Below are 15,634 nucleotides of genomic sequence, written 5' to 3'. Positions count from 1 at the left end.
CTTACCAATCGGTCGATCATCTAAAATTCGAACGTCGTAAACAAGCCAGTAAGCTTAATATATCTATCTGCATGTACTTCTGAAGTGTTAACTAATTAACACGATTTTTTATTTTGGATTATTTTCCTTCTTTTTCCCATGTAAAAAAAACTTTCATATGTGTGTTTTATTGGGATCCCATTTACATATACCAATTTATATATTGTACGACAAAATAAAATATACTATCTAAGTAGTTTCAATATTTTCTAAGTTAAACTTACTTAGGTTTGACTAAATTTACAAAAAAAATATAGCAATATTTTTAATACAAAACAAATAAACTATTTAAATATGTTCTATGTTAGACGTAATAAAACTAATTTAGTGTTACAAATGTTGTTATATTTTTCAATAAACTTTATCAAACCTAAGTTTGAAAAAAAATGAAAACAACTTATAATATGAAATGGAGAGAGTATTTTCAAATGTGCTCTTAAGTGACTTTACATAGAAACTGAATAGCAAACTCGACGAGGAAAGGACAACAGGAATATTGCTTATTATTCTAGCATTTCCCACATTCATATTGATGTTAATGAATCTAGACATATATATCTATGTAGATTCATTAACATCAATATGAATATGGGAAATGCTAGAATGAATTACATTGTGAAACGGAGGGAGTAATATTTGCCATTAATGAACAATCAGCATATCAATCGCCAGTTCTAAGAAAAACTGCCAAAGTAGCACATTTGCTACTTGGATGTCTCTAAACACATGTATTCAACCAACAGAAATAGAACTAAGGGAACACATACTACAACAGAATAACCATGTGGAGACGCTTCATTTTCTTGTTAGAGACATCTTAGAACGTCTCTAATGAGGCGTAGAGTCATTTTCATTTTATTGAGACGCTTTACTAAAGCATCTCTACAGAAAATAAGACGCTGAAACGTCGTCTCAACATCCATAGAGACGTTTTTACAGAGGAGCTCTGAGCATGTATATATTTACAACGCTAGCTCTATGCGTCTCTTTGTTTGTCTTTACAATAACTGAGACACTTTTATATTTCTTTTTATTAATTATACTAATATAGTAATAGGTTTCACTTTCACTTAGATAATATTCACACCGGAACAAGATCATCACATCATTGTCATAGACATACCAAATGCCACCAAACAGTATTGCCTCCAATTAAAGAAAGGAAATTATATTAAGAGTAGTCGTTAACAACTCATCCACAGTTACATAAAAGGAGACCATCTCCTTAAAATAATGATCTACCTTCAAGCTGATACAGGAGTTTTCTCTAGTGATTCAAACACACACTTACTTAAAAAATTCCCTGGCTGTCAAAGTACTCAAGTGTTGATGCTTATCGTAGGAAAATAAATTATTGGTACATATATAATTCATATAGGAGTAAATAAATATCATGATGAGGCTATTGTGACTATACATGTTGGAGGTCTGAATTTTCATGTGGTTGGTCAAGTTGAAGCCTCATCTTATCAAGTGGTCTAAAGACAAATAGATAAAGATGAACATGTTACAATTGGAGCGATTATCCAAAACTCTCATTATAATTTCCGCAACAAGAGATTCTTGGTGGTAGTTGCAGTTCAGTCAAGCTTCTATCAAACATGTCAATGACCTCACTCATCGAAGGTCTGTCCGTAGGTGCAGATTGTATGCACCAAAACCCTATTATCACTAACTTGTGTGCAACCTCTGATGTGGAATTGCTACCGTCGATGCCTCCACTAGGAACACCACAAAACTGATTCAGGTTGTCATACAACCATTCAGGGAAATACTTGCTTCCACTCTCTGTGCTCGCATTGATGTTTTCCCTTTCTCCAACCATATGAAGAATCAGCATCCCATAGCTATATACATCAGACTTGGTGGTCACTGCTCCACGGTGCCCCCAAAACACCTCAGGTGCCATGTAGCCAATTGTTCCCCTTGCACAACCAATAGAGATTTTGCTCTCTTTTGGCTTACATAGTTTCGCTAATCCGAAATCCGATATTTTTGGGCAGAAGTCTTGGTCCAGTAAGATGTTTTGGGGTTTTATGTCAAGATGTACAACACGATGATTACACCAATGGTGGAGGTAATCAAGGCCTTGTGCAACTCCAACCAAAATATCATATAGCTTCTCCCAGCTTATAAGGAACTTCTCTTGTTGCATGGTGTCATTTCCACCAACTGCGAATTTATCAAGAGAACCATTGGGCATATACTCATAGATGAGAGCTCTTTTTGATCCATGCTGGCAAAGTCCTAATAGAGTAACAACATTGATATGTGATATTCTGCCAATGCTGGACACCTCATTAATGAAATCTTCCCCATCATTGTTGGAGTCTTCCAGTATCTTAACTGCTATTGTGCTACCATCAGATAGACTGCCTTTGTAAACAGTGCCATATCCACCCTTACCAAGGGTGTGAGTAAAAGATTTAGTCATCTTTCGAACTTCAGAATAAGTGTAACTTTTAAGTTGTGATCGTAGGAGTGAATGAAGTCTTGGTGCGGTTGTTGATCTTTGCCAGGGGAGCAAGCACTTATGTTTCTTGTAAACTAGGAAGACTGCAAGGACTAATACGCTTATCCCCAATAAACTTGATGTAGAAGCTATTATGTCTGAAAAGGAATTAGAGCCACAAGGCATGAAAAAACTACACATATTTTCATAAAATCTTGGGAGATATTAATAGGTATTAGTACCTTGTAATTAATGAACACAAGCTAAAAACATATTGTAAATAAGGTCCATAACAAAACACAAAAAATATTTTTTTCAAAGAGGTATAAATATCTCCACAGTTATGTCATGAGGAACCTTAAGCATAGAAAGATCATATTTTTATATTGTAGATTGAATTGTAGGTTACCACAAGACCTACATGATCAAAGTTTAGGTTGATAAAATAAAGTCCAATCTAAACAAGACCTCACTACATGATAACCAGTTCAAATGTTAAAACAACCAAAACAAATGGCTAGGCTGGTACTTAATTTATTGACATTCATGCATGTTGCTTTGTTGGCATCTGCGTATGCTTGCATATGATTTGTTTTTCCCATGATTCAGAATTTAGGTGAGATTTTGAATTTACCTTATATATAACTGGGTTAATAATTATTCATATGTAAAGAAGTTTCTTGCTCTACAGTTCAAAATTGTTCTTAACTACAAACCGTGGTAAATTAGAATTTAACATCAACAACGATTAAAGAAGCAAAGAACAAATTAAAGGGTTGGGATGAATGATCCTTACATGTTTTTATCCTCTTCTTTTTTGATTCTGAAACAAGTGGAGAACCTGTTGAAGAGACTGATCCATCTGCTGAAAAATTACAAGCAATTTGTAATGTTTCTTTCATTCTGGTTTAGTATTGACTATTTACTAATCTAATATCTATTGTATAAATGATACCCGTCCTTCCCGTTCACTAATCCTGTTGTATGACTTGCTACAAACACATAACATATGTTAGTTAATTTCACCACACACCCTTAATTAATGACATTCATACGTTCTGTTTGTTGGCATCCATATATATGCTTGCATATGGGTTGTTCCCGTGATACAGGATTTACGTGACATATATTTTAATTTACCTTATATAACAGGGTTAGTGATACTACATACAAAATATTGATCTGCATGTACTACAAAGTGACACAAGTACATTAGGTCAGTATTTTGGTTAGTATTGATTATTTCAAATTTCCAAATGAACAATTTCAACGAAACTTTCAATTTCTTATTTTATTGTGTTCAACTTTTAATTAGTATAACTAATTTAAAAAGCAAAAATTCCATAACAGTATCATATTGATGTATCAAGACAAAACTGCCTAACTTTATTGGGATCGAAGTTATTCCCTCAACTCAAACAAATGACAATTAGAATATGTGGAGTTAAACAACATGGTCTTAAGTCAATAATGAACGCATAAATATTAAGATTTTATATTCAAAAAACGAATTTTCACGGAGAGAAAACTTTGTGCATGCATGCCCTTGAATTTTTTCCCTACATCTGCTTCATACCCCTAAGTTTAACATCCTAAAAATCCCTACTAATAAAAATCACTAAAATTTCGAACTTTTTAAAACTTTTGCATCATGCTGGTGTTATTCGTCTCTTTGTTGCAAAATATATTGTTTAAATTAAATAAGATGAGAAAACAAACTATGTTGATATGGAAGGACAAATACTAAAACCTAGAATATAGGGAAAATAAGAAACATATGTTGGAAATATATAATTAATTATTAATATGGGGTGCAGTAAATCACAGGATTAGAAGTGTTGAAATATAGGTAAATTCCCTAGAGAAATGTGGGGATTGAATCATCTGAAAACAACCCACGCAAATAGCCAAAGGAAGGCCCTAATTATGATTTTTCTCGGGTTGCTACTGTTCATTGCGCGCCAGGTGTTCGATCTGTGCCTAACCGACCGAACGCCCGACGCCGCCCTCTCCAACCGGTGCCTTGCCGCGCGCCTGCCTTCCAGACCCGTGCGCCGCATTAGGCGTGCCCGTGCGCCGCACCGCGTCGCGCCACGCCGCGTGGGCCCGCGGCCGACCGAGCCGCCAAAAGCCCGCGCCAAAGCTGCGCCGCCACGGGTGCCCGCGTCATCCCGTCCCCTCGAGCGTCGCCCTCGGGATGGAGTGATAACGGCGGCCACGACGACCCCGCGTCACCCTAGGGCATAGCCCTACGCCCCCTATCGCGGCCGTTACCACTGCCCATCGCCGTCGCTCTTGTCGCCATCGCATCCCCGTCGCGTCTCCATCTTGTCGCCCCCGGTTGAGACCAATGGGTAATGCGGTGCCCTTTTTCCCAGCTAGCGAGACCTCTCCTGTATACTACGCGTAGGCAATCATGCCGCGCCTGTACATTGAACCAGAACCTGGGTGAGATCGAACCAAAGCCGAGTCATCGATTATCCTTATCCATTAAGAAATCGCCCTTCCTCTCGCTGTTATAAGCTCACTCCTACCCCGTCCTCATCCAAAATCAACCCCTCATTCGCTTCCCCTTTTCCCAGAGTTCTTGCTCCATCTCAGAGAAACAAAATCGCGCCGCCGCCGGGTGTCGAACACCTGGTGGGCGGGGGTTGCGCCGCCGCCGCAGGGCCTCTCGGCCGGTATGGGTGGCGGGGTGTGTTGAGGAGGTGTCCGCGTTGCTGTTGCTGCTGTTGGAGGGAGCCGGGAGCCGCTACGCGAGGGACGACAAGCGTCGAACACCTGCGACCGTCACCGACCGCCGTCTGCCCCTGTTTCGACCGCACCGTGCCACGCGCCGTCGAACTTCGCCGTTCCGTCACTCCGTGGTAAGCCCTCACGCCTGTAGTAGCTCCTGGACACCTTAGAAGCCAGCGGCCCCCTCGATTTGGGGTGCGCGCCGCCGTAGCCATGCCGACTCCGGCCGCCACCGCGCCATGGTTGAGCTCGCCGTGGAGAGACCTCGTTCCAATGCAGCATAGGCTAGGTTTTTGCTTTTCTGCACTCCCTATGAACCCTTGATGGTTAAATCGTAGCCGGTTGCACTCGAATCGATCTCCATTGCGCCGCCGGCGTTCCCGTGATCTCGGCACCACCACGCGCAGTCGCGCCGCGCGTCGGGGGGGTCGCCGCGCCTCGCCGCCGCCGCCGGAGGGTCTCCGGTGGTGTGCAGCCACTTGCCCCACCGTGCGCCGAGCCGTTCCGGCTCGGGCCGTTGCACCGTCGCGCGCCGCTTCTCGGCTCAGCCGCGAGCGGAAGGAAGAAGACGACAGGAAAAGAAAAAGAACGAGCGAAAGAGAAACCATGTGGGACCCACATAGTAGTTAGCGCACGTTAATCCTCTCCCTAATGATGTTTAGCCGAGTCTATGACGCGTGGGTCCGGTTGATTAGAAAATCTAATTAAAGTCAATATTATGTTTGCTGTCAACGACAAGCGGGACCCACCGGTGATTAAAAGGAGCGGATTACCCTTAATTAAAAGTGCCGGCCCCACCTGTCAATGACACAGCGTGAATTCCATTAGAAAATAAAACCGAGAAAAGAAATAGGAAGATGGCCCACGTGCCAGCCTCTGTGGTTTATGGATTGCAGATCGGAATAAAAACAAATGAATTAGGAACAGTAACTTTTCACAATTTCTCGAATTAACTCAAATTTGAATCTTTAAACTAGCATAACTCACTCATTTTAACTCGGAATTGAATGAAACTTAAACCTAAATTCATCTAAAATCAAGATCTATCTGATAGTATCATTTTCTCAAATTTATTTGCACTGTTTGAATTTTGGTGAATTTATTTGAATGCTAATTAAATTCAAATCCGATCTTTCGCACGTAAATTAGATTCCGAGGGAATTGTTGAGTCGATTGAGGAGCAGGGACAGCAAGACTGCGATCAAGGCAAGTCATCACTAATCTTTGAGCATGTTGAACCTATTACGAAAATTATGTTGATTTAAATAAAATTGCATGCTATATATATGAATATGAATGTACTACTTGTTATATATGCCATGCCTTGATATTGATTATCTGTATGACCATTGTAAACCCTGCTATCGTGTGTACTTAGTCAATATTGAACAAATGCTTAGTCATGCTAATTAGAATCATGCATTCTCATATTTATCAAGTGCTAAATGCTTGGGCAACTACCTTAGGGAAGGTAGTTGAGATGCGGCATGTGGAGACATGAGCGCCACATTGCCATGACAAGGATGACATGAATTGTGAAAGGAGAAATAAAATTAAACACTGTTTTCGACTGGGACGGCTGGGGTACTTGGGTGGTGTCTGGAAAAGGCTAGTGCTGTCCCTGGTCAGTTAAGGACCGAGCCATGAAGCTAAGCATGAAACGACCCCCGTACAACCGTACTTCTCGTATGGGTATAGACCTAGCGGAGTAAATAGCCGAGCGGAGGCAGTATCCCTACATAGTGGTTTTCTTGATGGGTGTGAGGCAGGGCCTACGGTGGGGCAGCCATTGGTAGGACCGCGAGGGGCGGGTGCCTACAGTGGTGTCGCCATCGGTAGGACTGCCATGTGTAAACCTAAACTTAACTATAACTTAATGCATGTGTGAGTCTTCCCTTCCCAGGAGCGCCAAAACTCCTCTCACTGCTAGAAACCGTGTACGCCTAGAGTGCATGAGGTCTCAAGTTCATGGAGCGGGTACTGCCAAAGTGAGGTTATTGAAAGGCTTTGCCGTGGCAAGTCTCATTCGTTGGGACGTAAGCTCATGTGTTGGGCAAGTCGCAGAGTATGGGTAAAGTGTACATCCACTGCAGTGTGAGTAAACCAAATCTATTCGAATAGCCGTGCTCGCGGATATTGAGCACCGGGACATGTATTACACTTGGCTAGACTCTAAACTCTTAAAATGATGGGTGGGATATGCATGATGATTTTTCGACTGGTGGATCAACTTCTCGAGAAGCGAGAAGGGGTAGACCCCAGAAAACCATGATGACCAGTGGCGGGAAGCTATCCTTGGGATCACAATGGATGGTGGACAGAACCGTCGCTGTTTAATGAACTATGGAGATAAAATTTGATCAGTTTAGGCTAGGTCTTAGACTTGTGAAAAGAATTGCAAAATTGGCTTTATGCAAATAAACCATTAACCGTTCATTGTATATCCTCTATCATATGCATCGTTGTTGTGGTGGCTTGCTGAGTACGGTTGGTACTCACTCTTGCTATTACAAAATTTAATCAGTGGATGGCAATGAAGTCGAGGAGGATCCCTATGCTTAACTTCAGGAGGATGCGGAGGACGACGGCGCTCCGTAGGTCTTAGTTACGGTCGTTGCCGGTGGCAATGGTGTCGCCGCTGCCTTGATTCCGTTGCTTATCTATCTCTGCTTTTGGGATGTATTCCGGACCGTTTGGTCCTATGTTCTAAGACTGCCTACGGGCCTATGATGTAATAATTCGCGCTAGACAATCTTTGTATGCACACTTGATATTTCAGCAATGTAATCGTGAGTACTAGACTACTTGATCCAGGGAAATGGTACTATTAACACGAGTGATTCCTATTATAAAAACGGGGGTCTACAGTTTCACTTCTTCCTTTTTCGGCCCTATATGCCCATTCCATAGTTGTCCAATGTCCCACCATGATATGTTCTCTAAAGACCATATTGCCGCTGGTTCATAACACTGAGTGCAAAACTACCTACTCCAAACCAAAATGTATGTTTGAAAAAAATTGAAATTATGAAAAACTAAAATATTTTAACAATGAAAATAGAAAATAAATTTGTACTATTGAGAAAATTTAAATCAAATTTGAATTAATCCAAATTGAGTACAAACAACAGATTATGCAAACCAAAAGATTTGGTATTGAAACTTTTAAAAAATAATTGCTTTTCAACAACATCGGCTGAAATAATATGAATGTTTATATTTTGCGATTTTCAGTTTGTCAATTTGGATAAATCAAATTTGAATTAATCCAAAGTGAGTACAAACAACAGATTATGCAAACCAAAAGATTTGGTATTGAAACTTTTAAAAAATAATTGCTTTTCAACAACATCGGCTGAAATAATATGAATGTTTATATTTTGCGATTTTCAGTTTGTCAATTTGGATAATTTTGCCTCACAAATAAAAAAATCCATATAGCTGAAACAGTTTCCCTTTTTGTGGTTTTGATTTATAAAAGGAGGAGGATCTATTACACTTTTGATTTATAAAAGGAGGAGGATCTATTAGTTAGTGTAATAAGTAAAGGGTAATATAGTTATTTCAATAAAAATTAAGACCCATTCCTGGAAGAGCTAACATAATGGGCATGTGAGACATTAAAAAAAACTGAAAGGTCTTGTAAAAAAAAAAGACCTCTGAAAGGCATATAAGAGATGAAGCAAAACTCAAGGGTATGCAAGCCAAAACTCAGATGCAGATGATAAGTTTTTAACTATAAATGCACATAATTGCTTAATTATTGTTCACAACATGATTTAAATCTAGGTAGACAGGTTATATACATAAATTTTGTTATCCCATTATGACCTATTAAAATTAGTTATCACCGACGGACCGTATTGATCCATTACAGATGACAATTTTCTATAGTAGTGCCACCGAAGGTCCTTCCCTAGTTGGAAGGAAAGATCGTACCTAGTAATATATATCCTACCTTACCAGAAACTCAGCTATACCTGACGGCTAACATTTATAATATGTTTGTATTCAGCCGTCAAGGCTACAGAAAAAATTCTTGGCATATGGATTTGTTTTTTCCTGACGGTTTTGGACTGTCGGGGCTGTTTCTGGTAGTGCTAGTTCGATAGAACAAAATTTTAAGCTCACACATGTAAAAGTAGTTGCTTAAATGAAAGACATGTTTTGGCATGTGACTTTTCAGCAACATTACTATTCTTATTCCTTAACTGCTGAAAAGTCACACTTTTACTCTTATTTTCAATGATATTAATTAAAGCCTCGTAATTTGCTAGATTTGATAGAAAAGTACTTGCGGCAGTATATACCTGTGCTTGAGTTGAACGACCAAGAGAGGAGCTGGTGCGACTCGACAAGGTCTCCGGTGGCCGCCGAGAACCCCACGGCCGCGTCCTGCGGCAAGCCGGCGGCTCTCAGGTCCACCGCCGCCTCGACGCTGTAGCTCATCCCGTCGAGCGTGCGGAGGGTGACCGCCATCCTCGCTGCGGCGGCGTCGTAACTGTTGAGTTGTGATCCAAATTTATTTGCACACGTGTAAAGATTAACTTCGGACGAAGCGAAGCGGAGACCCGTCGCCGGAGGCTTGGGCCGGAGCGAAGCGTAGGCTGAAGTGGATTGGGTCGTTTCCTAACAGTACCTGACCTCGGCCCGCATGACGCCGGCGAGGAGGCTCAACGTCGGCATCGCGGTGGTGTTCTTGGACGTGACGGTGTTGACGTCGATGCCGACGTGATCGACGGTGCCCTCGGGGTCCCACATCGGGTTGCTGAAGGTGTCGAACTCGACGCCGACGGTCCGCGGCGAGCCGTAGGGGCCGAAGTAGTTGTTGGACAGAAGCCCGAAGAACGCGCCGTCCGAGTGCGGCGGCAGGTTGTCGCGGGGAAGCCCGACGAAGAAGGCCATGCCGTCCGCCGGCTGGTTCGTGGAGTTGCGGCCGATGGCGAAGGAGAAGGCGGTGGTGAAGCTGGTGGTGGTCGTCCTCCCGCCGCCGACGTCGTCGTCCCAGAGCCGCACGAGCTGCCGGTGCGCCACGCGCCCGGCTCTCCAGACGCCCAGGTTCGTGAGGTTGATCCGGTCGCCGGCGTGGGCCGCGTCTCCCATGAACACCAAGTTCTTCGCGGCGTCCGCGGAGAAATCGTAGTCAAAGGAGAGCGCCGCGGCGCGTAGGGTGGTGGTGCAGCAGAAGAGGAGAAGGAGGTGTAGCTGTGAGCTTCGGTGATTGCCGGCCATGGCCATAGCCGATCGGAGCCGAGCTGCCGTGGCGTTGGCTTGCTTTGCGGCTTTGCTGCTGTTATTATCATGGGAAGAATTTCCCGCGTCTTGGGGGAAAAAGAATTTGTGGCAAATGGAATTACACCAGCCTGTACGTGTCGTATAGCGATTGACTAATGGGACGATTGACAAATAGAATTTCGTTGTGCCGTCCTGGTCACGGTCACGCATATATATTGTTACATATTGGTACAATGACGTGTTGTCATTTTTGTTCGTTATTATAACTACACTCGTTTTATCACGGGTCGTCAGAGTAGACTCATAGTCAGATATTTGTTAACTATAATTGTCGATTTTACGTGTTAATTTATCTGCCAAGAAAAATCGGTGGTTGGCACTCAGCAGCATGACCGGCAAGTAGAGACGTAAGTAGGCAGTCCCACTTTCCACGTAAAAATCTGCTTTTACTAATTTGTTTTCTATATGAGTACAAAATTTGAAAGAAAAATAAATTAGAAGTAGCAAAAGTGGAGGAAAAAAAATCATTTTGCCCCTTCCACTAGCATCCGCCATCCCTCCCGGGCACTCCTAATGGGCGGGTGATCGCTCCCTCCCCCTCCCAAGCGATCACCCGCCTCCCCTTTACTACTTTACCTCCCCTTCTTCTCTTACTACTACACCATACAAATTTGAATTAAAATTCAAATTTAAAATGGGTATGTAAACTTTTTACTTATAAACTTTGGGTCTATAAACTAATATTTGAATTTAAATTTAAATTCAAATTCAAATTTGAAACGGGTATGTAAACTTTTGACCTATAAACTAATATTTGAATTTAAATTCAAATTTGAATCGGGTATGTAAACTTTTGACTTATAAACTTTGGGTCTGTCGGTGATATGGGACCGGGAGTATCGTGACCAGAGGCTTGAGGCAGACACAATCGCCCACGTGGCCTGGCACCCTCGGGGACGTCGGGCCCGAGGGTGAGGTGTCCGCCCTCCTCCTGATTCCCCCGAGGGGGGTCGGGTGACTCCTGTCCCGGCCCCGAGGGCCGAGGCGCCTCGACCCCTTGTGGGTTTTTGCGTCACATGTATGGGTTAGGTGAACATGGCAGGGCTCACCTAACCGCATTTATTGCGGTCTGGTCAAGCGTGTCACGCTGCATGCAGCGCAGTGCAGCGCGTTCCTTTATCCGGTCTGTGACCAGTCACAGACCGGTCAGATCACGGGTTAGGTGGCGACTGGCGGTCTGACGCACGCCTCGCCCCATCCCGTCAAGACGAGAGCCTCTAGGCACTCATCTCTAGCCGGTGCTAGCGTGTTGTCTCTTAGAGATGGCACGTTAGCCCCGGTCAGATATATACCAGGCTTCATCCCAACCATTACAGGCAGGATGTTACATGAAGAAGGGCGAACATGCAGATTGCTAAACTGACACGTGGAGGACAAGAATGACCGATCTGTGACCGGTCTGACACTGGTCGCGTCAGCAACGGACAGCAACCATACCAATCTCTGTCCATTTATGAAGAGAGGAAAAGTCCAGTTTGGAAAGAGAGAGGTGCATGTGGTATCCCCTTGAGATATAAAAGGAGGACCGTGCCCACTTAGACGGGGACTTTTTTTTGGAAGGGGGACAACTGACTTCGGGGGGCTGGTTCATACTTTGTAGTTTGTTCATACACAGATCCACAAAAAACACAGGAGTAGGGTATTACGCTTCCCAGCGGCCCGAACCTGTATACATCGCCTGTGTCTCTTGCTCTTTCGAGAGGTCGCGATCTTTCCACATACAGCGAGAGCTGGGGATTTCACCCCGAGCCCCCGGCCGAACCGGCAAAGGGGGGCCTGCGCGGTCTCCCGGTGAGGAGCCCCACGCTCCGTCAGGGTCTATAAACTTTAGGTGTATAAACTTTAGATGTATAGAAATACTATATATATATATAATATTTGAATTTAAATTCAAATTTGAACGGATATAATTTAAATTCAAATTTGAATCGGGTATGTAAACTTTTGACTTATAAACTTTGGGTCTATAAACTTTAGATGCATAAAAATACTATATATAGAAAATATTTGAATTCAAATTCAAATTTGAATCCCGATATAATTCAAATTCAAATTTGAATCGGGCATGTAAACTTTTGACTTATAAACTTTGGGTCTATAAACTTCAAGTCTATAAATTTTAGATGTATAGAAATACTATATATAAAAAAATATTTGAATTCAAATTCGAATTTGAATCCGATATATAAACTTTTGACTTATAAACTTTTGGTCTCTAAACTTTATGTGTAAACTTGAGGTGTATAAACTTTAGATGTGTAAACTTTAGGTGTATAAACTTTAGGTGCATAAATTTACTAAAATAGAAAATTAATGCGATGCCAAAAAAGAAAACCAGTGGAGGGAGGGAGGGAGGGAGAAGGGCGATCGATCGCTACCCATGTCGCGGGCGATCGATCACCCATTAGCACTTCCGATCCCTACCGGCCGGCTGAAGACATCACTTGTTGGGCCAGCCCACATGAGCGATGAGACATAATAGTGGGTGACACAGTTCATGTGCAGGTTTTATGAAAGATGAGCAATGAGTGAAGCTATAGAAGAAACATGAGAGGGACAGAATAATGACAAATGAGTCTATAAATATAAGTGGTCAATGAGGAGCCAAGTGTGAATACATTACCACAGAAAAGCTGATCGAAAGTGAGAAAAATGTGAACCCTGAAGCTGTTTGTCCAAGCCAGGTCAATCCCTGGTTAGGTCAGGGGTAACAATTTTCAGTTAGGGCTTATTCGTTTCCTATATTTAATCCAAAGGGGGAATCTGTCGAGTGAGGGATTGAGTAGATACCTACCATGTCACTCAAACCATATGGGCTGAATGTATCCCTTGCTTCCTCTAATCCTTTCCTTGAAACTGTGTTTTCGGTTTTGGCTAGAATTTTATCCATAGACCATATGGAGGAAACAATTGACTATATGGCAACGCCTTTAATCATTCCGACATGTTTTAACCATAGATCGTATATTGTACCGGCAAACAACTAAACAAATGAACTACACTCGAACAAGGGGTTTTTACAGATTCTAAAATTGATCATAAACTGTTCAAACAGAAGTATATCGTTAATTCGTTATATCCAAGACTTCAAAAATAATTAATGTAGTTGCATTAGGATTGGGAAACTAATGTGAATGTAAGAGGTATATAATAAAATGAAGGAAATGAGACAACATGCAAGGAAACACACCTCCGGCGAATCACGTGTGAGCACACGGATTGAGAGGCTCGCAAATCAGCTCAAACCGACTCAAAGTGGGACCAAACACTCGGGAACCGATATAGTAGCCCACATGTCAATCCCTCACCAAAGTCGGTGGGTGGAGGCGGTAACCATTGTTTGGCCGGACTAGACTTAAATACAACTCCTAATGGCGTGTATATGTTTTAATTCGTAGGATCGTTCGAAGCAATCAGGTATGTTTTAATTCGCTACATTTCATTCAACATCATACATAGATTTTATCAAAGAATAAATTGCACTATGTTGTAAGTTATCATGTATTATAAATAATGAAACAGAGCACAACAATTTGTTTTGAGATCCACAAAATATGCCCCGACCATTCATACTAATATGCATATTTGCGGGTGTTCTAATATGCTCGTAGTAACATGGGGTTTTACAGTATACTATAAAAGATGTCCGTGCGTTGCAACGGGTAGAGCCAATTTAATTTTTACATATGTGTCGGTAGATAAATAATAACAGCCCATTGTTTTGTTTATTCATGTGCCTATCCGAATTAAAAGTAAAAGTGAATCTTATAGATTATTGTAACGGTATCCCTGGTAGTATGTACGAGCATGTGTGAAGACTAACTTGAAATTATGCTAACATGTCTCAAGAATTGTGCCTTGTAATACGAATATAATCAGATGATTTGGGCAACCACATACGTGATATCCACACGGACTCTATGAGTTTCATTAGCTTGGTATCCACATTACGCGGACTCTCTATCGTAGTTCGCTCGTGACTCAATGAATGTTACGTGTGACGGGAATCGGCACGGACGACGCACCATAGTTTTGACAAAAACATCTTAAATTTTTAAATCACGGGCGAGGGCGACGCAATCTCAATCGGGCATGCGGCAAGGGCAAATCGTGCGCGCGAGGGCATCGGGGGCCCAATCGGGCATGCAGAAAATCACGCACGAGAGGACGTTGTAGGCCCAATCGAGGCGGCGCACAAAGGCGCGTGTGGAAAACGGACTCTGGCATGAGCTCGATCGCTGCGTGCGGCAGGTGGCGCGTGAAAAGGCGCATACCAAATTAATTCACGTGCGTCTTGGATAAGAGGGATACACTGGTGTAAGAAAAAGGAAAGGATTTAACAAAAATATAAAATTAAACCGATTCAAACACGGACGACATACCAAAATTTTAATGGAAACATCTTCAATTTTTATAATAGTAGAGAAGAGATATAGTAGAGATAGATATATAATAGTAGAGATAGAGAAGAGAGAGAAGAGATACATATAGAGATGGGCATGACTGTGGCTGTGTTCTTTCCCCAGGTTCCCAACTCCCTTTCCCATTTTTCGCGCTCACGCTTTTCAAACTGCTAAACGGTACGTTTTTTTGCAAAAAAATTTCTATATGAAAATTGCTTTAAAAAAAATTAAATTAATCTATTTTTGAAAATAATATTTGCTTAATTAATCACGCGCTAATGGACCGCTCCGTTTTCCGTGCGTGGGATATGGGTTCCCAATTAGAACTAGCGAACACAGCCCGTGTGAGCAAAAATACTACGGCTGTGTTTGCTAGAACTAGTTCCCATCCGGAACAGTCGTAACGGAAAATGGAGCGGTCCATTAGCGCATGATTAATTAAGTATTTGCTAATTTTTTTTCAAAAATAGATTAATTTAATTTTTAAGCAACTTTCGTATAGAAACTTTTTGCAAAAAAACACACCGTTTAACAGTTTGAAAAGCGTGCGCGCGGAAAACGACGGAGATGGGTTGAAAAAAAAGGTACATCCCGCGTTCAACTTGCACTACACAACTGTGATTTAGAAAAAAACACCACGGAAAAAAAGAAAGGCCCAAGGCCATAGCCCAAACACTATTTTAGAGCCCATATAGATAGCTACTGTTCA

General features: G+C 42.1%; 1 protein-coding gene and 1 long non-coding RNA gene across 7 annotated transcripts; one reads left to right on the top strand and one right to left on the bottom strand.

Annotated features, from left to right (window-relative positions):
• Positions 1-1,191: 1,191 nt before the first annotated feature.
• On the bottom strand, positions 1,192-10,687 carry LOC9272132 (LEAF RUST 10 DISEASE-RESISTANCE LOCUS RECEPTOR-LIKE PROTEIN KINASE-like 2.1). 6 transcript variants are annotated; one of them, XM_015795625.2, is made up of 4 exons: positions 9,867-10,687; positions 9,538-9,728; positions 3,288-3,356; positions 1,192-2,649 (listed from the first exon to the last, which is right to left on the bottom strand). In XM_015795625.2, exons 1-4 carry the CDS (start codon positions 10,670-10,672, stop codon positions 1,562-1,564), a joined length of 2,154 nt encoding a protein of 717 aa, XP_015651111.1. In that variant the 5' UTR covers positions 10,673-10,687; the 3' UTR covers positions 1,192-1,561. The 6 variants fall into 6 exon arrangements, with proteins under 6 accessions (XP_015651111.1, XP_015651112.1, XP_066159542.1 ...); XM_015795626.2 differs by having other exon boundaries at positions 3,288-3,353; XM_066303445.1 differs by lacking the exon at positions 1,192-2,649 and adding an exon at positions 5,977-6,025.
• Positions 5,208-8,040, top strand: LOC136351385 (uncharacterized). The gene is made up of 3 exons (XR_010734454.1): positions 5,208-5,358; positions 6,377-6,433; positions 7,752-8,040. It is a non-coding gene; the product is annotated as an uncharacterized lncRNA (long non-coding RNA).
• Positions 10,688-15,634: the final 4,947 nt, after the last annotated feature.

The sequence above is a fragment of the Oryza sativa genome, chromosome 8, assembly GCF_034140825.1.
Source record: "Oryza sativa Japonica Group chromosome 8, ASM3414082v1".
Classification (NCBI taxonomy): Eukaryota; Viridiplantae; Streptophyta; class Magnoliopsida; order Poales; family Poaceae; genus Oryza; species Oryza sativa.
The sequence above is the reverse complement of the archived record's forward strand: the minus strand, read 5'-3'. Positions and strand labels throughout refer to the sequence as shown.

Coding starts and splice junctions, on each gene's coding strand:
- LOC9272132 (XM_015795625.2), bottom strand. CDS start 10,672: ATGCGTGACCGTGACCAGGACGGCACAACGAAATTCTATTTGTCAATC. Junction 3,357..9,537: donor GTCGTTCAACTCAAGCACAG/GTATATACTGCC, acceptor GTAATTTTTCAG/CAGATGGATCAGTCTCTTCA. Junction 2,650..3,287: donor AAAGAAGAGGATAAAAACAT/GTAAGGATCATT, acceptor ATTCCTTTTCAG/ACATAATAGCTTCTACATCA.